General features: G+C 39.0%; 1 protein-coding gene across 5 annotated transcripts in view; it reads left to right on the forward strand.

The window, feature by feature from the left end:
* UBE3A (ubiquitin protein ligase E3A) overlaps nt 1-19,512 on the forward strand; it is a 49,098-nt gene extending 29,586 nt beyond the window's left edge. For all 5 annotated transcript variants that reach the window (XM_052705700.1, XM_052705699.1, XM_052705697.1 and 2 more), the window contains 8 exons: nt 2,482-3,737; nt 10,639-10,783; nt 14,321-14,526; nt 16,082-16,246; nt 16,661-16,816; nt 16,908-16,981; nt 17,819-17,962; nt 18,173-19,512. In XM_052705700.1, coding sequence (XP_052561660.1) covers nt 2,482-3,737; nt 10,639-10,783; nt 14,321-14,526; nt 16,082-16,246; nt 16,661-16,816; nt 16,908-16,981; nt 17,819-17,962; nt 18,173-18,293 — 2,267 coding nt within the window. In that variant the 3' untranslated portion in view covers nt 18,294-19,512. The remainder of the gene's footprint in view (nt 1-2,481; nt 3,738-10,638; nt 10,784-14,320; nt 14,527-16,081; nt 16,247-16,660; nt 16,817-16,907; nt 16,982-17,818; nt 17,963-18,172) is intronic.
* Nucleotides 19,513-24,223: the final 4,711 nt, after the last annotated feature.

The raw sequence follows: 24,223 nt of genomic DNA on the forward strand, positions 1-24,223 counted from the left end.
TTTCTGTAATGATAAATGCTAGAATTATTATCTCTTAGGAAAGGTTTATTTGGAAACTGTGAGCACGTCACTAATAGCATAGATGACATTCTGAAAAGAGGAAGGAAAAAGTCAGGGAAATAATGAATTTGTTTTTTAAAAAAACACAAATATAGATTAGAAATGCAGTCAAATATAAAAAGAACCATTTCAAAGTTTGTGTTATAATTAGCCTGGAAACATGTCTTCAGCTCTTATTGCCAGTACATTGAGTTGGGAACAGGTGGGTAGGCAGTAATGACACAGTCGTAACAGAGATAATAAAACGGTGATTAATAAGTTTTGCTGATTGGGGAATTTGCCAACCGTGTATAGATCACAGTCAGCCTTTTTCATGGTCAAAATGGTACTTGGTGAAATTGGAAGATAAGTGCTGCTTTTGGATCCCTGCTGAAATTTGACTTTGTGTGTGGATTTGTCATGGGTATCAATGAGAGCAAGGTCTGAGAGGAGCTGTGTTTACACAGTTAGAAGACTTAGTTGTAGTAGAAAGTGTGAGAGAAGGCACAAATAACTGCACGTATTCAGATGTGTCAGCTGAAAGTCACTGGAGTTAGAAGGAACCTTTGCTTATGCTGGATTTGTTCTCCAGCCAGTCAGTGTCTGATACATCAGATACATCAGGTACATCAGATGCTGATCACTGCTATAAAGTAAGACCCTTCCATAGCAACTCAGTTGGAGCATGGTCTCAGGATATGACAAAGCTATTGTGAAACTGCTGATGGTAACACTTAATATTTTAACAAGAAGTAGCACATGGTTTGTTTCTTAAATATTAAAAGCATGTAAAAGAATGACTGGAGAAATCCTGCTGAATTTAAAACGTGTTACTATTAAATTATCAGCTTCTATTAGTAATTTTTTGAGCTATGTATAACTTCCATGCACTTGTCAGTGAACTTGAGGCTATAGTCCTTGTTTTCAAGGGTTATGGCACAGAACAATCTGAGAAGCGGAATGTATTCTAGGCAAGTTTGCTGCTTACACGTGCGCTACAGCAAATAAAAATAGGAAGTGTACCAGGATTTAATCTTTTTATAATATCTTCATTGCTGTTATTTATTCAGCGGGACAGATCTTAGTTTTGAAGCTTTTTCTGCTGTCTTCTTATTTAATGGAAGTCAATCTTAGTAGCATGACATAGAAAAGATTAAGCTTATGTTACTTGTGCTCTAAGAATGGCTGTGAGGCTCTGCAAAAAAATGAATTGTCTCTCTGCATGACTTAGTTTATATTTTTAATGTAACGTTCATTCCAAGTAGACATTAATATAGGCAATAACATTTGAAAATGCTTCAACATATGCTGGTCTATACAAAGATGATAGGCTTACTGTCTGCAGAGGTGGCTATAAATTCAGTTTTCATTCTGTGTACTAGTTCAGAAGAATCTGATTAAGATAGAATGAAAACAGTCCGCATAATAGTATCTCTGCATATCTAAGAACGCACATCACATCACTGTATTTATCAACACCACCAGTATAACCAGTGTGTTTGGTGGTAATCTTACTCTGGAATCATCACCTGGTGCGAGAGCACTTGTGGGTGCTGTTTGAGAAGTGGAGAAAACTGTAACCAATGCTATTTCTCACTTGTTACTAGATAGAAAGAGAGATTTGGGTTAGCAAGTGGACCTTAAAATGAGTACAGGGTCTGGGAAACAGGTACCACGCTGTTGATGTGTAAGCCACCTTGACTATATGAATAGCATGTTGATGAGTATGTTCAGTTGTTATTCATACAAATAACCCACCTGCCCAACAGTGCGTGTAATTTAGAAAGCAGCAAAAGCTTATAACCCTGAGTTGAGGGGTTTTTGAATGTTTTTCAGGTATGTATTACGCAAAAACTGTTGCAGAACTCATAAAATTTCTTACTTATTTCTAATAATCTTATTTCTAATATTCAACAAAATAAGTTACTGAGTCTTTTAAAAATCTATCCTTAAGTTGGATCATGTGTGTGCTCTGTTGGAAAAAAGTTGATACAGTTTAGTTCAGGTAGCGTAATGACTTGTGTATTGGCTGTACTGATTTACCAGAAGCATTGGTATTATGTCACACAGCCTTATTATAAGGCTTTTAAGGTTTTAACATCTTGCTGATTGCTCTAGTTACTCTTCTTTAGACAATCTAATACTATGAAACTAAACGAAGTCAATCAACTGCAAGGCTGTTTTTCTATCACAGCATGTTCTCTGATCAACACTGCAAATAAGATGGTATACAAAAGAATCCTGAGTTTGTTGTTTATCGTGCTAATGAAAGTCAGGTATGTCTTGAATTTATAAATTGACACTAAGTTGACACTGTTTGGTTTTTTTTTAACATGTGTTGATGATATAATATACACAGCTTTATTGTGTAAAGCATGTTAACAGTATTTTCTTAATTTTATATCTTAATACAATTAATAATAATATTTTCTCTTGTTATAGATGTGACTTTTCTAACGGAAGACAAGATATATGAAATTCTTGAACTATGTCGAGAGAAAGAGGATTATTCCCCTTTAATCCGAGTGATTGGGAGAGTATTTTCCAGTGCTGAGGCACTGGTACAGAGTTTCAGAAAAGCCAAGCATCACACCAAGGAGGAGCTCAAGTCTCTTCAAGGGAAGGATGAAGACAAAGATGAAGATGAAAAGGAAAAAGCTGCCTGTTCGGCTGCTGCTATGGAAGAAGATTCAGGCGCGTCATCATCTTCATCATCGAGAATAGGTGATAGTACACAAGGAGATAATAACCTCCAAAAATTAGGCCCTGATGAAGTGTCTGTAGATATTGAAGCAGTCAGGCGGGTCTACGACAGGTTACTTTCTAATGAAAAAATAGAAACTGCCTTTTTAAATGCACTTGTGTACTTGTCACCTAATGTGGAATGTGACTTGACTTACCACAATGTATACTCTCGGGATCCTAACTATCTGAATTTGTTTATTATCGTTATGGAGAATGGCAATCTTCATAGCCCAGAATATCTGGAAATGGCTCTGCCGTTGTTTTGCAAAGCAATGAGCAAGCTGCCCCTTGCAGCTCAAGCAAAACTGGTCAGATTGTGGTCTAAGTATAGAGCAGACCAAATTCGGAGAATGATGGAGACGTTTCAGCAGCTTATTACTTACAAAGTCATAAGCAACGAGTTCAACAGTCGTAACTTAGTGAACGATGACGATGCTGTTGTTGCTGCTTCCAAGTGCTTGAAAATGGTTTACTATGCAAATGTAGTAGGAGGGGATGTGGATACGGATCATAATGAAGAGGAAGATGAAGAACCCATCCCGGAATCAAGTGAACTAACTCTTCAAGAGCTGTTGGGTGAGGAAAGAAGAAATAAAAAAGGTCCTCGAGTGGACCCACTGGAAACTGAACTTGGTGTTAAAACTATAGATTGCAGAAAACCACTTATCCCCTTTGAAGAATTTATTAATGAACCACTGAATGATGTTCTAGAAATGGACAAAGACTACACTTTCTTCAAAGTAGAAACGGAAAATAAATTCTCTTTTATGACTTGTCCCTTCATATTGAATGCTGTTACTAAGAACCTGGGACTGTATTATGACAATAGGATCCGGATGTACAGTGAACGGCGCATAACTGTGCTCTACAGCTTAGTTCAAGGACAGCAGCTCAACCCATATTTACGACTTAAAGTGAGACGTGATCACATCATAGATGATGCACTCGTGCGGGTAAGTCACGCAGCAACATGGAACCTAGGTTTGTAGCATTTGACTGTCACAGACTGCAAAGGCTCTGGCTAACTGAAAAAGACTACATGTGAATTCAGTGTTTTATGTGCTAGACTTCCTCAGCAAGAATCTCAAATAGCTTTACTGTATTAAGTTTGAAATTCTGGACGTGCTGCTGGAGACTTAAATGTTCATGTCAGAGCACTTGCCATCACAGGTGTTTAAGGTAGTTCTTAACCCTCACAGGCAGGTTTCGTGCTGTTACATCTTGATGCAGAAAGTGGCTTATTATTGTCTTATTTTCTCTAAACTCTGGGCTGCATCATCTTTTGATAATGGGGGTTTTCCAGGTGGGTGTTTGAATTAAAACCTTTCAGCTGTGTGCTGTTGTTGAGACTTGGACTTCTAGGTACAAAGCATATGTAAAGATTGACTACTTGATAAGTAGAACTTCTCACTTTTCTAAGCCTCTTTGCTATTTGGTGCAAATAACATGACTGAGAAAGGGGAAGTAGAACCTGTTAGTACCTGAGAACTGTGAAAGCAGCCTGCTTCTGATTATGCTAGCTTCTTGAAGTAAAACAAAGACACTTGATGTGTTTTTTGAAGGTGGGAGTTGTGTAGAATACAAACTACAAGGAGTATTTAACGGGAAACACTTTTCCATAAATTTGCCCCTTAATTTCAGAACTTTTCCTCCATTTAGTTTGTTGCTTAAAGCTGTTGTTTTTCAGAAGTCCATTTTTTTTTTTCTGTTAAAAGCAAAACAGTCCTTGTTAATTTTTAAACTTGCTTTTAAAGCATGCCACTCACACGTCAGACAGGGCGTGTATTTGGGAGAGACTTTGGAGAAGATATGGCTTTGCTTCTTTCTCAATGCAGCAGCTATTTCTGTTTTGACTTCCAGCTACTACTGAAGATCAGTTACGAGAGCCCTGAAAGAGCTCCCACTTAGATTTGCAGAATGCATCTGAATTTCTCAGTGGGTTAGCTGCTTCTCAGGAATTGTTTATACTATGAATTGATACAGAAGACTTTTGCTTTCGAGTACTGGTAGGGGGAAATGAAGAGGGGAATTTGCTATGCAAAGATGGCTTTGGTCTGAAAGCATACTTTTTGTAATAGGCAGATGAGGAATACACTGTTGTAAGTTTAAATTCTCCTGTGTACCCATTTTCTGATTTATTTATTTATTTTTTTTTTTAGAATGCTGTTTGTAGTTTTATTATCTATCAAGCTTACCTTGTGTCCAGTTAAGTTTTGCCACCTTAAAGTAGCAAAGTTTCTTTTGTTGATGCTCTTCAACTTTGATGCACATAAATAATGGGAAAAAGTAAAGTACTCTCTCTTCAGGAGAAAATGAACTGAAATAGTATAAGAGCTAGTTCTGGGGAGATGTTTTATTAACATCAAGTCTAGCAGAGAAACAGCAGACCTTCCTCATACTAAAGGTGGGGAAGAAATTTTGGGGGCCAAAAAATGTTTAATGTAACTTAGCTCATGGACAGCAACTAGTTGGTGAGTTCTTACAGCTCAGCTGGGCCACAGCAGACATGACTGCGCTGTTGGTGGTTTGAATCAAACATATACTCATTTGTGATGCATGTGCAGCAGTCCTGGCACTGTCCAGAGTCTACAGATACGTGCCTGGGCAGTTGCCATGGATCCTGTAATGGATGTTAATGTAAGCTGTCAAAGCATGTTATGTTACTGTGATCTGACTCTGTCAAAAACCTAAGGATAGTAGAAATTGTAGACTATTTATTCTGAGACAGAAAGTAAAGGAAAAATTGAATGCTTTTACATTCAAACAGTGAGCTGAACTTACGGTGTTGGTCAACAAAAACAAGCATGGCCCAAGCACTTCTCTAAAGTGAAAAATGGATTGTATTCAAGAAATGGTGATGATTAAAGATTCACTGCTGTATAGACCATTGGTTTCAAACTGAAAGAGTGGAGATTTAGACTGGATGTAAGGAAGGATTGTTTTGGGTTTGGTTATTTTTTTTTTTTCCCAGTAAGGGTAGTGATAGCCTGGAACAGATTGTTCAGAGAGGTGGTGGATGCCCCAGCCATGGAGATGTTCAGGGCTGGGCTGGATGGAGCTCTAAGCAACCTGATGTAGCTGTAGGTGTCCCTGTTCACGCATGGGAATTTGACTAGATGGCCTTTAAAGGTCCCTTCCAACACAAACAATTCTGTGATTCTATGTAAACTATGATTACAAATACTAATAGAGAATATAATAGTAATAATACAGCATATAGTAGTCACCTTTAAATGATGAACGTGTTTTAGTTGACAGTAAGAGTTACCAATGTTCAAGGACATAATGCTTCCAATGTGTCTTAAAGTTACCCATCTTATTTGCCAGTCATGAAAGAAGGCTCTATCAGGTGCTAATAAGTGCAGGCATTTGGTGTGACCCACACAAACCTCAGGAAGGCTCTAAGCTGTAAATCTGCAGGTAGCAGGACAATTTAGTCAGGGAAATTCTGCCCAGTGCTACCGCCTTGCGCTTTATTCAGCAGCTGTCTGATCTGTCAGTTTAAAAACTGGTGCTGTTGCTAGAAGTGCTTCCTGTAACAGATTTGGAAGTGCTTGTCACAGTTTTCACAATTTGTTTCCACTTCCTGACACTTCAGTAGCGTGAAATAAGTCAGGACAGAAGTCTTGATTATGTCCCAATCATAGGAGTGACTTGGTGTCTCTGACTGCGCTCAGAGTTGGAACTGCAGGTCAAAGACAAGTTTGATGCCACCAGTATTAGCATAGAAACACACAGTACAAAAAGTGAAACAGTTTGTACGGGTTTATATTGGTGACAGCTGCAGCTTAGGATGTGATACTGATGCAAGGGTGCAAGGATCTCATTGAAAACTATTAGAAAGATTTTGCCAAGTCTTCAGTTGTGAAAGTATAGTCTTAAATCTGTTTGGTGCTTAAGTTACAGGTAAGTAACACCACTTCTGATATTTCACTCACACACTGCTGTTGTTTTTTCCTTTGTTTTACTTACAGGATTTGTATTCAATGAACTGTTGATCTGAATAGCTTGATTTATTTCAATTACAAGTAATTTTATGCTCATGTCAGTACACCAGTGTTTTTACAGGGTATTTTCTACAGAATCTTTTACAATATGCATAACTGACCATTTCATGATGAAGTCATTCTAAGAATATAGATTATAAAGTGAGGTTGAAGTGATCTTAATCATATTTTTGACAGTACTGGATATTTTAAAAACAACTGTAGCAATCAACTTTCATAATTTATTTGAGCAAGTGGACTTGACTACAGATCTCTGCTAATCAGTCAAGCTGGTTTGCTCTCAGTATTTAAACTTGAATTCATCATGTACGTCCTGCTTTTTGGACTTCGTTTCTTATCCTGAGAATTTGAAGTAATACCTTTTAAATACTTACTTACAGCTGCTCTCTATGAAGACAACTGTACTTGTCCCTGGAATAAATAGATCTAAGCAAAATTTTTATGTATAAACTCATGGTTCAATTTCTTTGCTTGTTGTGTGCCATTGAACCTTTATTTTTGTTTTCTATTGAAATTAGCTTGATGAAACAGACTTTGTACTGTATGTTTGCAGTATACTTATTTTTATGTACGTTAGTCTGAAAATTCCTGAGAGGGGAAATGGTAAGGTGTAAGTCTTCACTTCTATTACAGAACTCACACTTGGGAGCTGAGAGCTCAGTTGGCAGTCCTAGAAAGCAGTTGACATGCTTTTTCTGTGTATAATGCATTTCTTTCAAGAGGTTAGCTCTAATAAAACTGAGTCATGTTACATGGATGTGGTGGTAATGAAAAGCTTATCCTTAAATCCCCTCTTCTGCCTTTTCATCTCCCAGCAGTTACTTCTTTCATCCTCTTGCTCTGATTTTACTCTTTTTTTTTTCTTTTTTTTTTCTTTTGTTTTTTGCACAGATTCTATATGGATTTATTTTCAGGTAGCAGTAATTTAAGAGATATGAGCTACTAGGTGAGATTTGCAGTGGTAGATTCCTCCAGCAAGCTAGTATCTCTGGCTGGGACTTCCTTGCAGAGTAGAAATTCACTTGGACAAATGTTGTTTTGAATCCAGACAGCTGGTAGGCAGCGAGCCTCTTGTAAATGACTCTGCCAACTGGATCAATGAGCAAAAACTGTGTGACTACTACAACCAGTGTGCAGATTCTCACACTGTTAGGCACCAAGTATTCCAGGAGCTTTATGGTGTCTGTGTAGACTTAAATTGTTCTTTGTGTGTTAGTTGAAAATCTCGGCCCTCATTCTGACTTTATTGGTGTATGCCAGCAACGTGGGCAAGCGTGTATCTGGACCATGAAATGCAGCTTAGGATTATGCTTTCTGGGAAGTTGCTGGAAAGTGTTGTGATTTCATATGTTTAGCTCAAACGATGCTGGCAGAAAATGTTAGCTTCTAAAACTCACGTACACTTAGATTGGGTTGATCCAGCAGTATCTGTGTTAGCATGACTGAAGTAGATCTGGTTATTTACAAAAGAAATATATAAATCCTTTAAGCTGATGTTCATACTTCCTCGCTATAGAAACACTGCTGCAGTTAGGCTGAAATTCAGGACCTCTCTGATTATGCCTGTTTTCTACCAAGTTCTATTTTTTTCTTGTTAAGCATCAGTTGAGAGACACGGATGTTCAGAAGAGCAGCTAAATCCCTGACTTTCAGTTGAGCAGCTTAGCAACATTGTCCTGGTTATAAAATCTTCTCCAAGGCACATTAGACTTTGACTCAAATATGGGTTTGTTGGTAATCCTTTATCTGACTTCCTCGCAGACATCCAGCACAGTGTTTCAATCTCCCCAGCCAGCACTGGTCAACTAAGAGTGCTTCCTTCCCCTGTCTTACTATTTTTCTTTTATGCTGCTCATTGCAGTCTAGTTCTCAGCCAGAGAACTAAAGAGAAATGCAATGCTTTCCTGACGTGAGAATTTTTGTGCTGTGGAAAGGGATTGCTGCCTCAACTAAAATGCACATGCATTACCTGCTTTTTCAGAACTCGTCAGAATTCATAAAACTTTCAAAATAGTAATTTGATATTTGGTAGCAAATATACAGTCAACAAAGTCATGAGCTGGGCAGAAAAAAAACTGTTATTAACACCACTTGTGTCTATCCAGCTTTCATATGTAATAACCAGTAATCATGATCTGAAAATTACTGCTATGTTTTTTAAATGACTGTCTATTTTACTTAGAACATAGCTTGTCCTGTTCAGAAGCAAAATTCTTCTACCACGTCTGTACAGTTTGTAACTTAAAGATTTAAGTGGAAGGCAAGATGCTATAGTGTACTACTGTGGGAAACATGATGAGAATATCAAAGGGAATCACAGCATGGGTTTATAGAAGAGATACTGTTTGTTAAAAACATGGTCCAAAGAATGTTATTTTAATCTCCTTAGGAGCTAAAATAGTTCACTGCCAGTGATGGTCAATTGACTACTGCATGGGGAGATTGCTTTAGATGGTACATATCCAAATTACAACATTCCATGTAAAAAAATCTTAATATATATCTCATCTAGTAATCTGACCTCACTCACTGTGGGTCTTCACGGCTTACCTTCATTTCTTTAATAGTGCTTTATAATCAGTGGAACTACCCTATCTCTATCCTATGGAGGTACCCTGTATCTACACTTCCTGATACTAATTTTCAGTACTTGTTATGGTGCTTTCTCCACATGCTCCTTTTGCATGAGGAGCTTCAAAGTCTTCACCCATCCTGAGCTCTGTCACTCATCTGCCCTGATGTCTCAGTCCCTGGTGTCACTTCCTTCTTTATTCTCTTTCTTTCTGTTTTCCTTGACACTCCCATAGTAAAATTCAGGGGCATTAAGGAATGTGTTGGTGGTTGTGGGGATAAGCTGGAGTAGTGAAATAGAAATGGTTTAGCATGCTAACAGTACATACTGGTAAATACACTTGACAGTTACTGTCAGCAACATAGAATTCTTCGTAGAGGAATGTACAGGTTCATCTTTGTTTAACTGTACTGCTGTTGAATGTTCTTCTGCATGTAGTTATGTTTAATATAATAATACTGTACAAGTTTAGTATGTTTACATTTCAAACAGGATTATTTCTTGCCAGGTATAAAGCCTCTAACTTACTGTTTAATGAAAGGACAAATTTCTGTTGTAAAGAGTGTTACAGCCCCGTAACAGTTTGCATATAGAAGTGAAACCCTTTGCTATAAAACATCCCCTCTGTTTGACTTCATGCTTCCCAGGAAGAAATGCCGTAGATCTGCTTAAGGCCACTGAAGACAAAAGAACAAGAGAATTGAGATTTCTTCACTTAGGGTCAGGAGGAGAGGAGATTTGTTTGAATAATATCAGTGTCTTTTTGTTTTTGTTCCTCACACCTCTGCACTGATAGTGAGATGTGGTCACCTTATAAAGGCATGTCTTCTGTCTTCTGTTATAAGTTATCACGTGAAGCTTCCAAAGAATATGTGCATATTCACAAAACATGTAGTTGTCAGTTATGTAGATCAAGCTGCAGTCTTTTATTGTCAGATGAATTCAGCTATCACAGCAATGCACCTTGTTTTCGTATTTGTTTTTGTGATTTTTGTCCAACTTAATGCTGACTTACTTGAAGTAAGTGTTTAAAAGAACGACAGTACAGAGCTCTAGCAGACTTAACTGGCTAACGGATCTCATCTTTGGTAAGTTTCTTGCTACAGAAATTCCCAAATTGCTACGTGTTTAAAGTGATTTACCATTAATATTGGTATATTTTAAGTTGTGATTTATACATGCTTTCTTCTTAGATCTGGAGGGTGATTTTGCTTTAGTTACTTGATGTTCCACTGAGATGTACTAATTAAATAATTACATCTGTTCACTCAATAGCTAGAGATGATTGCCATGGAAAATCCTGCAGACTTGAAGAAGCAATTGTATGTTGAATTTGAAGGAGAGCAAGGGGTAGATGAAGGAGGTGTTTCCAAAGAATTTTTTCAACTGGTTGTGGAAGAAATCTTCAATCCAGATATTGGTATGTTGTCTAATAACTTACTGAATACTCAGAAGGGAAGGTTTTTGTAGTGCCTTCTTTTCCCTGAAGCTCCACAGATTGATTTCTTGGTCTTCATGAGAGTACTTAACTCACTGAGGGTTCAGCGTTTTGCCATCAGTTGTCCTTCTGAGAAGCAGTGATGAGAGGCATAACTGCAGTTAGTGAGAGCCATCGTTTGCTTAAATATGAATCAGTAGGACAGGGTTCCTTTGTTTGTTCTCTCAACTTTCTCAACTTTGCTTTGTGATTAGCTTCTAGAATTAGTAAGCAAACCAAAGAGGAAGAACTTCTGCAATAAAACCAGAGTAGGACTATGGTGAGTTCTTGAGTTATTTCACCCCCTTTCCTCAGCTTAAGAAAAGTCTCATTCTAAAAAGTCTCAGATCTTCTAATGGTTTAATCTAAAATGGCTACAGCATACCAGTAGTGTCAGATTTGCTTGTAGTTGATTAAGAAGAACTACAAATAATTTGTTATAGTCAAAGTTTTTATATTTCTGTTTTAATCACATTTACTGTTTTTCCCTATAGTCTGCTTTTAATTTGCAGCTTGCTTGCAGCTTTTAGAGGATTAAAATTGTTTAAATATTATTGTGAATACAGTGTGTCAGTATAGAAATCAAAGACTTTTGCCTAGTTACTGTACTAATTTCATGATTTATGTAGAGTTTGATGGAACAGTTTAATTCCTGTAACATAGCTTCCATTAAAGCTTAACAGCTTGTGGCTGGTAGGTAACTTGTGTTCATCAAACTGATTTTTTTTTTAATAAGCCATTGTATTGAGCTTTGTGGTTTAGAAAATTGACACAGAAACAGGTATTCATTTTGAGCAGACAAGAAAGGAAGTTCTCAGAAGAGGTAAAAGAATCTGAACCTGGGGACTTGCCCTTCAGCACACGCAAGCCAGATCTTGTTAAAAAGTGGCACTGATCCGTAGACAAGTCTTACTCAGAAAACTGCTGTTGGAGAGAATCTAGGTTAGCAAGGCTAGTCAGAATATATTAGAGTGTATGAAAGAATTAAGACTTCCTTATTTTGGTAAAGTACTGTTTCCAAAGTAAAATTCCTTTTTTTAACACTGGGTTAATGAAAGTTGTGTGGGGTTTTTCATTATTCAGCGCTGCATACAGAAGTAGTCCTGTGTCAGAATTGAAGTCTGATTCAGCTAGTAATATCTGGCTGGTGTATGTGTGTTCCCTACAGATACAGATGCATAATACATTAGCTGTGCATGCATGGTTTAAATGCTGCTGTTTTATTCAAGTATAAATAATTACATACTTTTTTCATTTATATTAACTTTACTCTCAAAAGCTAACTTATCTGCTTATGCCATAGGTATGTAGAAGCAGAAAATATGGCTTGCTCTCACATTTTTATTTTGCACCTAAGAATATACACTGTAGTATAACAGCTTACACACTGTATTTACCAAGCGTGACTTCTGATTTGTAAATGTAGAAAAAAATCCTTTGAAGATTATTAGCTGTCTTCTGCTAGTTACATGGAGTGATGTTTATTGTTATAATAGTTCGTTTGCAAGTATGTTGCTAGATTTTTCATATTATAAACCACCTTAAATATTTTGTTCAAGGAAGCAATAACACGGAGTTGGGAATTTATTACCAGTAATTTTCATGGTAAAATAATATAATAATATATTCTATATATAATATATAAAAGAATATAATACTCCTAGCTACGTTGTTCTATTGTTTTCCCTTTATTTCACTTCCCTTTTTTTTCTGGTGTTATATTGTGGTTTTAATGCGTGGTATTCCTAATTTTGGTCAGTGAATAAAATTGGATTTCATTTTAGAGCCTTTTCAGAGGTGAATCTGAGAAAAACATTAGTCCTTTGTTATTAGACATTTGTTGTAAGCAGTGGACTTTGTAGAGGGATTCATTTGAACAGTTTATAGACTGTATAAAAACTGATTTGATGAGCAAGAGCTAATCTGGTGGCTTGCTACAGCAAAAAGGATAAGAGGCCCTTTGCCCTACTCTCATTCATATAGCCCTATCCTTTCCCTTCAGCTTTCAGCACGTGCCAGTTCAGCTGTTTAATGAAGCCTTTTATGAACTTGGCAAGAAATTAGTTCCCTGAAACAGTATGTTGAAATGAGGGGATATAGGGAAAAAGACACAGCCACTACCCCTTATAACAGTGACATACTATTAAAATTGCAACCCTTCTATGAAACAGCAGTCCCATGCTGTGTTTTCTCATCAAGTTAGAATGTGTGTGACAGCTGAAGCAAAAGTTTACATTTTTATATGCTTATATGTATGTGTGTGAGTGCATGTTGGGCACCTAACTCATTTTAAATTTGTTTGCAACTCTTATCACCAGCTCATCACTGTAAGTTTCAGTTCATAGAATCACAAAGGATGGAAGAAACCTCTCAGATAATTGAGTCTGTCAAACTCATCCCCACCATGCCACTTACATCCTCAGTGCCACATCTACACGGTTCTTGAACACCTCGGCCAAGACAATGACTCCACCACCTCCCTTGGCAGCCCATTCCAATGCCTCACAATCCTCTGTGAAGAAATTTTTCCTAATATCCAATCTGAACTTCCCCTGACCATTATCTTAAGGCAGTTACTATCCTGTCTCTAGTTACCTGGGAGACGAGGACAGCCCCCTCCTCACCACAGCCTCCTTCCAGGTCATTGTAGAGAACGGTCAGATCTCCCCTGAGCCATCCTGTTCTCCAGACTGAATAATCCCAGTTCCTTCAGCTGCTCCCCATCAGACTTGTGCTCCAGACTCTTCACAGATTCACTGTCTTTATCTGGACAATCCAGGGCCTCAGTGTCTTTTTTGTAATGAGAGGCCCAAAACTGAACACAACACTCAAGATGCAGCCTCACCAGAGCTGAGTACAGAGGGACGATCACCTCTCTGCTGCTGCTGGCTGCACTAGTTCTGATACAAGTCATGATGTCACTGGCCCTTCTTGGTCAACTGGGCCCACTGCTGCCTCGTTTCAGCTGTTGACTAGCAGCACCCTCAGATCTTTCCCTGCTGCATGGCTCAGTGAGGGAACTGCATGTAGTCCTGTTCTTTGGCTAGAATCAGCATGGAAAAGGCTTTGAGAAAAGACCACCGCTTACAGTAACTAGAATTCGACGCAATTTCATCCACATTATTTATTAGATTCTGCTCTTGCACTGTTGGATTTATCAAAGTTAAAATCTGTGTTAACAGTGTGCTGCTTCTTCGTCAGTAATAGGAGGGATAGAAGGTTGTATACATGCAGCTTCAGTGCGCTTTGCAGGATTTAGTATCACAAGCCTCATGCGTGCTTTTAGTGATAATGTTGAGTTTCTTCTGTTACCCTAAAGGTAAGTAGCTTTTCTGTGCTGTTAAATCCAGCAATAATTCTCAGTGTTTCAGAGACGTTCTAACATACAGGGGTTATGAAGCTATGTTTTACATGTTGGTGGTTTGTTTGTTTGTTTGTTTTTTAAATATAACCATAACTATTTAAAATAATTCTTTACAGGCATGTTCACATATGATGAATCTACAAAACTGTTTTGGTTTAATCCGTCCTCTTTTGAAACTGAGGGTCAGTTTACACTGATTGGCATAGTGCTGGGGCTCGCCATTTACAATAACTGTATACTGGATGTACATTTTCCCATGGTTGTCTACAGGAAGCTAATGGGCAAGAAAGGAACTTTCCGTGATCTGGCAGACTCTCATCCTGTAAGTTCATTATGTTCTTTGTGTTTATTACTGCATTTTCTGTGTACTGCCTTAATGAGGTTTTCAATTAAATACCATAGAACTGTCAAAGTTGAAAGTAAATTAATCTTGTGTGTAGAGTCTGTATCTGTTTAAACAAATCCATAGCAATGAAAACCTGTATCTGACTTGGTGGAGGTTGTGAACAAATAAGGCTGGATATTAATAGAGCTTAGTTCTTTGTTGTTTTTGGTGGTTTTTTTTTTTGCAAACTACCAAAGTTGCTTAATGTTGTGTGTTATTAACTAACTATTAAATAGTTTATTAACATGACTTGTTGTTAATCATTGTATAGCTTCCCAAAGAGATTTCTAAAACAATAGGTAGAATTGCATTGTATAGTTACCTACAAAATACACTACAGTGGCTCTTGACCTGCAAAGATTTGATACCTGTATTGTGCTTCTTCTTGGTATTTTAATATAACTTAAGGACTTACTTCAGAGCTTTCACAAACCAAAGATGAAGTTCCAGGTAATCAAGCCACACAGTACTTTCTTTAACAATAGAACATGGAGGATGGATAGGGGCTTCCTACCCGGGTACAACCAAGGGTTTCAAATCCTGTCATTTCCAATATGAGGGATTTTAAGAGATGCTGTGAAATGTTGAAAGAATACAGCTAGTAAAAGAGTGAGGCTTTCATGTAAACTTTCAGTAATTAAAACATACAGAGAGAGCTTATTACTTCTACTTAACTACAAAAATACATTTGCACTTGTTTTTTCTTTTACCTTCAGTTTGTATTCAGTCTGAGTCCTACACCTCTGTCCTAGCCAAAGAACTGTTTCTGTTCTGCATAGGCTTTGGTTTCCAGAGAGTCCTAGTCTTTTCCTAAGGCACTGTAAGGAGGAAGACTGACATTTCTTTCAGTGGAAGTAACTGTCAGAAGTAATTTCAGATTGCACTTGTCAACCTCTGACCTAAGCTGTACTTATTTTGTAAAGACCTTGGGATTTCTTAACTACTTTACTTTTTTTTTTTTTTTTTTGTACAGACACTTTCTTAATTTAATGACTGTCCTATCTATGTTGCTTGCTTCTACATTACTTCCTAATTCACTTTTAAATCAAGATGTAGGAGATAAAAACCTGCTGTCCATTTTTTTTTCTCTGATTCAGTTATTTCTGTGATTTTTAATGCACAAATTGAACTTAGTGGTTTAAAATGTTCTGGATGTAAATATGGGTTCAAAAGAGTTAGAAGTTAATCACTGGCTCTTAACCCACAGATCAGACCACAGTGTTTGACACAACCCCTGGGTAATAGTAAGCTTTCCTCATGTCGTTACTATCATTTGTTGCCTTTTATATCTTTCTCTTTCCTTAGCATGTGCTCCTGGTTGCTTTTACAAACACTGAGTGAGTTTGATATTTGTTTGTTAGTGAATGGAAATTGGAGTGAATGGAAATTAAGTAACTTGTCTCAACTGTTTTCATGACAGATTATTTTGTGTCTTCTGATATTGCTCTGTATTGAAACTTACTTATGACAGATCTGTATCTTAATCTAATAGGTTCTTTACCAGAGTTTGAGAGATTTGCTAGAGTATGAAGGAAGTGTGGAAGATGATATGATGATAACTTTTCAAATATCTCACACGGATCTCTTTGGCAATCCAATGATGCATGATTTAAAGGAAAACGGTGATAAAATTCCTATTACAAATGAAAATAGAAAGGTATGCTTTGTGCTCAAGTAACTTCTTAAAAGTAATCGGTAATTTTTGGGTGCTCTGTACAGAAATACTCTATAGAGATTTGGTCTCACAATGGAAGTGTAATTTACTTACATATTTATTTGTTCTGCTTTTGTTTTGTTAAAGGGAGCACTGATAAATACATACATACGTATGTATTTATATGTATACATATATATGTATACATATAAATACATAGCTTCTATGGGGGTGTTTTGACCTGTTTGAGAAACATTTGAGACTTGCTCCCTACCATTACTGAGTAGAAGCTGAGCCCAGGTTATCCGGGCAGAGCCATAGAGTTAAATTATTTTGGAGTCTTACATTAATAGGAGATTCTTTGAGTGGAGTGTGTATCAAAGTACTAAGGATTTCTTGGGGGTTGTTTCCTTACAGGAATTTGTCAATCTGTATGCTGACTATATACTCAATAAATCCGTAGAAAAGCAGTTCAAGGCCTTTCGGAGAGGATTCCACATGGTGACCAATGAATCTCCTTTGAAATATTTATTTAGACCAGAGGAAATTGAATTACTTATTTGTGGAAGTAGGGTAAGAGTCCTGAATGTACATCAGAAAAAGTGGAACTTTTTTGATTCTAATGTCATTAGTGGTCATTCTTAAAAATGTCATCTTCTTGCAGAATTTAGATTTTCAAGCACTAGAAGAAACTACAGAATATGATGGTGGCTATACAAGAGACTCTCTTATTATTAGGTAATTTTTTTTAATTTCTGAAGGATTACAAGCAGTTTGCTTTCCTGCTTCTTTGTAACAAATTTAATAGCATAAGATTTCGTATTTTTGAGGTATTGAATTTAAGTCTTCTCTACAATTCCACTTTACTCAAGTACTGTCATTAGAGCGTTAATTAGAGCATTAATGCTTTGGCCTCCAGGGAGCTTCTGTAAATCTTGAATGTTCATTTATTTGGGACTTTATCTTTCTCTTATGTCATTCAAATGGGACAGTTTAAATAAATAAGCATCGCTTTGGTTTTCTTTGGGGGAATGAATTGTTTGAATAGGCACAGTGTGTGAAGAACTTCTTATTTCTCCGATTAGAAATCAAGCAAACTCAACAATTTCAAAGAGGGGAAATGCTTTTAGTGTGCTTATTCCTTTTCTGTCCCCTTTGACTGGGGAGCTCTGTGAAGGCAAGAATCAGAGACACGTGTCTTTGGTCTTCTGGATTTTGTCATAAAACTGTTGTTCGTGATGGAGCAGAGCTCTTGACAGGAGTTGCATTTGTGGTGCTTAAGAAAGCAGGTGGTTCAGTTGAGCAGTACAGGGGAACCAGTACTACTCCAGGGGGCAGAAGAATAGTAAGGCAGAGAATGTTTGCGGATCAAAGTAAACTACAGTATTTTGGTAATATTTCTGATTTCTACCTGGTTGTCTCACTGATTGGTAAATATGTTGTGAGGGTTTTCTTGAATGTAACGTGTGAATTGGTAAGATTGGTTGGACTTCTGAAATGCCAAAGTTTAATTGCTTTTGAAGGGCTCGCACTGAAGGCTGATGTCAATTCACTTATTTCTTTCTTCCTCACTAGGGAATTCTGGGAGATAGTCCATTCATTTACGGATGAGCAGAAAAGACTATTCTTGCAGTTTACAACAGGCACAGACAGAGCCCCTGTGGGAGGACTTGGAAAGTTAAAGATGATCATAGCCAAAAATGGCCCAGATACGGAGAGGTAAAATTCTGTTTGCTTGTTTATAAACAAACAAGTTCTGTGCTTTCATTTAATTTATTAACTTAGTTAAACCTGAAAGTTGAGGCTTGAAGCAAAGAGGATGCTCTTTGAATTCTGAAATCCATAGTAATGAAATAGCAGCGTATTTTGTTGCGCGTAGTGCATGCGTACGTGTTCCTTCATCACAGTTATTTTCTGTTTTCCCCACAGGTTACCTACATCTCACACATGCTTTAATGTACTTTTGCTTCCGGAGTACTCAAGCAAAGAAAAGCTTAAAGAAAGATTATTGAAGGCCATCACATACGCCAAGGGATTTGGCATGCTGTAATAAATGTAACAAAAGGGATGAAAAAAAAAAAAAAGATGGTGGTGATGTCCCTGTCCAAAAAGGCCATAAGATAGTGAGCTACAGTAGTCACCTGTGTTTGTGCCTCCCTTCTTTACTGGGGACATTGGGCTGGAACAGCAGATTTCAGCTGCTTATATGAACAAAATCTTTATTTTTTCTTTTAGCGTGAAAGTGTTACATATTCTTTCACTTGTATGTACAGAGAGGTTTTCCTGAATATTTATTTTAAGGGTTAAATCACTTTTGCTTGTGTTTATTACTGCTTGAAGTTGAGCCTTTTTGAGTATTTACAAGAAAACAAACTGTACTCTCCCAAGGAAACTATTGCCATCATTTGTAGACTATGTAACCTTCAAGTATGTGCTATATTTTTGTCCCTGTATCTAATCAAATCAAGAACTGTACTTTTTGAAGAGTTTGCTTTTGAAACTTGAAGTCTTGGAAAACAGTGTGATGCAATTACTGCTGTTCTAGCCCCCAAAGAGTTTCTGTGCAAAACCTTAAGAATCAATAAAGATGGAAGGGAGAACTTGGAATGTTAAATTGCAGCCTTGAAAACTTTACTTTAGTCACAGCACAACAATTAAAATTCATTTCACTATATGTTGTCTTCACATGTCTTGTAATAAATTGTGGTTTTAATTAGAAAAACATTTCTTAGCATACGAAAGGGTAGAAATTTTAGTTACTTTTTCTAAAGGAGAAAAAAGTTTACTGGGGAAAAGTGCATTTTCAACTGAACGGCTTTAGAGTAGGGAGTGATGAAGTGTTTGGGGGGAGGGAACTAGGAAGTTTTTGCTACATTATAAACAAAGCATGTGGAAGTGCACTTAAAATGAAGTTTTATTCTTAATTGCCTATTATGTTGACCTTTTAAATAGACAATCCAAAGTCTTCCCTACGTGTTATGTCATCGCCATTTATTTAATGAATCATTTGCTCCTCCTTATCAAGGCACATGATCAGTGTTGCAACATAATCTAAAGGGATGGCTGCTGTGTTTTAATCTCATCTAATGATAAGCAAAATTGAAAAATATTAAACCTGAAGGCCTACTTCATGTTGTACACTTCCAACCGTTAAATAAACTGTTAGAAAGTAAGTAATGAGGTTATGTTCATCTGCTACAGAAAATATTCAGTAGGTTTTTAATTTAACTCAACAAATCATATCAGAAATAAATCCTTTACCTTTTGTAGTCTGTGTTTAATGTTAATTTCTCCTGTTGCAATATATGAGAAAGGGATTATGCATTTGTAAGCAAAGACATAACTGGCATATCTCTTTTATAATACAAGCTACAGCTGGCGTGCAGAGCTGAGCTTGTGCCTTGACAGTTGCTATAACTGACTACTACAGATCAGATCAGTGGCTGTGTGGAATTGGCATTAAAAAGGCATAGTTTTGAAATCATTGGAGAAAGAAAAGATGTCTTTCAGGATTATTTTAATAATTACTTTCTAGTAATAGACAACTGCTATGTAACTATGATGCTGAATAAAACAGTGACCTTTTTTCACCATGTTTCAGTGAAAAAGAAAACGATTTCCTTACTTTGATAAACTGGATATTAAATTATTTGTTTAGAAAACATTGTAGCATAGCATAATTTGAGAGTTGAAGATGTATAAAAACTCTCCAGAAATGAATTTGTAGTGACATGGGGCCTGGCAGTGTTCTGCTTTTGAGTCCCAGCTGATGCACATCTGCCTTGCTGGGGAGGGAGGGATGCTCTTTGCCTTCTCATCTTTGACCTTCAGGTGGCACTTAAGCACTTGCATTTCTGAATGTGTGAGATTTAAGAGGAAAGTGCAAGATGGTTTGACAATGCTCGTGGATTCATTTGGACCTAGGGCTATATTCACTGTAGGTGGTGAGAACAGTCTGCTGAGTGCCGTGAGGTGTTTTGTTGCAGGTGTAAATGACATCAGTAGCCCAATACTGTTCAAAGTATATCTGTGATATGTTTTATTCTGGTGTAGCTGTGGTATGGATGGTAAGCTCTAGGAGGTTAAGCTCAAGGAGGAAAGGTTGAGATTGGATGTCAGGGGAAGTTTTTTACAGAGAGAGAGGTGAGGTGCTGGCACAGGCTGCCCAGAGAGGTTGTGGATGCCCCGTCCCTGGAGGTGTTCAAGGCCAGGTTGGATGGGGCCCTGGGCAGCCTGGTCTAGTGCCAAATCTGGAGATTGGTGGCCCTGCCTGTGGCAGGGGGGTTGGAGATTCATTGTCCTTGGGGTCCCTTCCAACCCTGGCCATTCTGTGATTCTGTGATGGTGGTTATGCCCAACTGATGGATGTGTAGGAATCTTGAGGTTTCTTACGGTTTTTAGGCACGTCCAAAACTTGGGCAGGTCACATAATTGCCTAGAAATACAAAGCTCTCACTGAAGTGCTGTTACTGTAAATATACTTTTCCTGTCATTCTTTAGCATTAAAATAATGCATAGTTGTGTTAGCCTTTAAAACTGTAGGTTGTTTCTTGAGGAATCATTTTCAGGTAAGCTATGAAGACTTTGCAACTGACAAGTTTTCCATGCAAATATTTGCCCTCTTTCCCAAAATGCCTCCTTATCTGCTCAGCAGTGTTATAAGTTTCAGCTAATCCTCCAACAGCAGCTGCCACAGTTCCAGATAAGCAACTTTTGAAGTGGTGCAGCTCCAAGCTGCTCTCCTGCTCTACAGGAGTTCAAACGGTCTTCTGTTTGTGGAAGGGCTCATCAAGGTACAGAACATGCCATTTCAGTTCTTTTTTTGCTGGGCTCTGGGAGCAAACCTGAATGTTTTTCACTGGTTTTCGGGAAGGTTGAGCAAATTCTGGGTCTACAGAAGCATCACAAGTTTAGGTTTACTTAACCTGTCTTTAAAAATCTCTCTTGGGTACTTGGAAGAGCACTGAAAGGATTGGTTTTCTTAAACCTAAAGGTATAGTAGTGGTAGAATCTCAAGGGAACAGAGACGTTTTAGTTGAAGGCGTTTGTTGATTGCTAAAAAGATTTTAGGAAAAGCCACCAGTGTGTGAACAAAGATCACTTAATGAAGGAATAGCGTTTTGTGAATTTCTGACTGGGCTTATCTACCCTTTGGCAGGCACTAACGTGAGCCTGGACCACCACAACCAAGGAGACCGCCTTCCCTCCCCATGTCTTGAGGAGAGCAGACACTGATGTGGGCTAGCATGAGCCAGGGTTTCCGTGAGTCACTCTCCTTCTAACAGCAGCCTTCACCACTGCAGTAAGAGCCTCAGACTGCAGTAATCCCCACCATAGGGGGATTAAAGACTTCTGGTGGCTTTGAGTGCCTTCATCCTGAGGTTTCGGTGTGCTTTGGATTGTGCCTCATTCATCACATGGAACAACTCGAACTTTCAATACAAAAGATAAGAGAAGCTTCTCCCAAGTTTAGCTCCACAGTTCTTCTCTGATACGAGCTGTTTGCTATTAGGGTTAGCCTCAAACCCACAAAAGGTTGCGATCAATTACCTGCAGTTCCCACTCTGTGTCTGTGATGTACATCTACACGTCCGTCATGGAATCATTCAGACTGGAAAAGATCAAGTCCAACCATCAGCCCTTCCCCACCACACCCATTAACCATGTCCCTGAAGTGCCACATCTACAGGTTACTTGGAACACTTCCACGACAGCTGCCCTCACCGCTTATACCTGTGCACAACTTCAGCTATAACAGATGGGCCTCTCAGTGGTACTGAAGCAACCAAATACGTTGAATTGTAAGGTCAGTAGCAGGACATGTGCACAATGACCTGCCTGGTTTATGTCCCCAAACCCCTGCTGTATGAGGCTGCATTGTGTGGAGCACTGGAACAGTCAGCCCCAAGACTTGCTCTTAATTGCCTAAATCTGTATATAGTATGAAAATAGTGGCAATCTTTGAAGTTCATTGGACATATCTGAACTGCAGGGGAACTGACAATTGGCTCTCTGAAAGTGAGTGGATCTTTGCAGCACAGCTTTTTGCGGTGCCAAAAAAAAGATGCTTTAGTGCTTCTCCGTCTTTCTGTGTGCAGAGGCCTCTGGTTCTTGCTGAACTGGGCACCTGGAGATGCTGCTCAGGGTGAGTGGCCTTGGTGGGGCAGCTTCTCCAGCAAGAGGAAGGAGAGAACAACTGCTGATGATGAGACCAGAAGACTAAAGAATTAAAGCCTAGAAACAAATGGACCAGGTGTCCAAAGAGGCAAAAAACTGAAACACAAACTACACATAGGGCAGATCTGTATTGGAGTTGAATGATGTCTTCAGTATCCTGGGAGGATAGTTTTGGTGTGAGTGCAGTGATAGAGCACTCGGAGAAAGTGTCAGAGCTGCTGCTGGTTCTGGTGCAGAGGTAATTGTGTTTGTTCTGGAGGGTGAGGACAGCCTGCTGTCCAACGCATGGGGCTGCAGGAGCTGGCTTCCTCATGCACCCAGTCTGCCCTACCTCTCCTCGTGCTGCAGACCTGACTGTGGAATCTCCTCCTCCGCAGCAAAGCCATGAGGGCAGCTGCAAGCCTCAGCATTTGGCTTGTGAGCCCAGTGAGTAAATTTGAGCTGGAAATGGTTGCAAAATCTGAATTTGGGGAACAAAAGGTTAAGCTGGCTGTAGACCTTCAGGGTGTTCCTTGGGGTGTGTGTGTGTCCTTCCACCTCAGGTAGCATGAAGGACAGTGGGGCTTCCCCAGGCTCCCTGAAGGCTCCGCTGCTCAGCATCCTCCTTTCATCTCTCTGCTGTAAATTTAGGGTGGAAACGGGGATTCCCAGACTGACAGTTTCCCTCCGGAAAGCCGCCACAGCCCAAAGCCTGGCTTCAGCTGCCTGCGCAGTTGCCAGACCCGTCTAGTAAATAATTCATTTTGCTGTCAGGAACACACAAAGGGTTTTATGAATGCTGAATTATGTAAACACGGATCTGATTCTTTTTGTCTGTTCCAGGATGGAAACGCTCATAGTGCCAGGGGACTCTGAAGCCAAGTGCAAACGCTGCCATGTTGCCAGTCCAGACGTGGAACAGCTCTCCTGCGGTCAGCGCTGCCTCCTGCTGTACTGCTGTGCCCAGCATGTAAGAGGTTTGGCTGATGAACTCCCTGCTCATCCTGGCCAGCACTGTGGGAGCAGATTTAAGCCTGTAATGGACAGACCAGCTCAGAGAGACACTGGTGTGGGTGTGGAAAAAGAGTAGTTTGTTTCTTAATGTAAAGCAGAGTCCTCTGCTTGCCGGTTAATAAATATTTGGCCAGAACAAAACTGTAGAGCTGATGTCTGAGAGTGTTAAGTGCAGGGGCTGTTCCACAGCTCTTGCTGAGTGAGGTCTGCACAACCAGGCTGACCACAAACGCTGGCTGTGTGAGGCTGTGTGTATGCAGATGTGCTGGTTTGCTGTCACCACCATTTTCCATTGTTGCTCCCTCAATCTGGCCCTCCTGCACCTGCAGAAGGTATTAAAACCCCTGGGTCTCCTCTTTGAGCAACGCTACCAGGCATAGTCCCCAGCTCCTCCCCAGGTTCTGTCTGGTGCTAACATGCGAAGTAGGTACTGGGCTCACTCAACTGCTGGTTGCCATTTCAGGCTGTGTGTTTATGTAGTCCCTAACAGCTTTCATGTTCCTTGCTTTTGTGCTCTTGGGTGGGCTCAAGGATGAGCCTAGCTCTGCCAGGGGAGGAGCTTTGGGTAGTAGAAGTTTGTAAGTGTGTATTTCTGCTGGATGAGGCCCCATCCCTACTGTGCCTCTGGGTGGAGAGCTGGGCACAGAAGCAGGGTGCTGCCCCAGCTGCCCTGCAGTAAGCACACAATGCAGTGGTCCCCACTTGGATTTCTGTCACATCAGGGTTTTCTGGGCCATGTAGTACTGGAACTACTGAAGTCTGTGATAAAACACTAAAGAAACAGGGTGAGGGATGAGAAAAAATGCACGG

This window comes from Tympanuchus pallidicinctus, unplaced genomic scaffold (assembly GCF_026119805.1).
Source record: "Tympanuchus pallidicinctus isolate F22 unplaced genomic scaffold, pur_lepc_1.0 scaffold6, whole genome shotgun sequence".
Taxonomy (NCBI): Eukaryota; Metazoa; Chordata; class Aves; order Galliformes; family Phasianidae; genus Tympanuchus; species Tympanuchus pallidicinctus.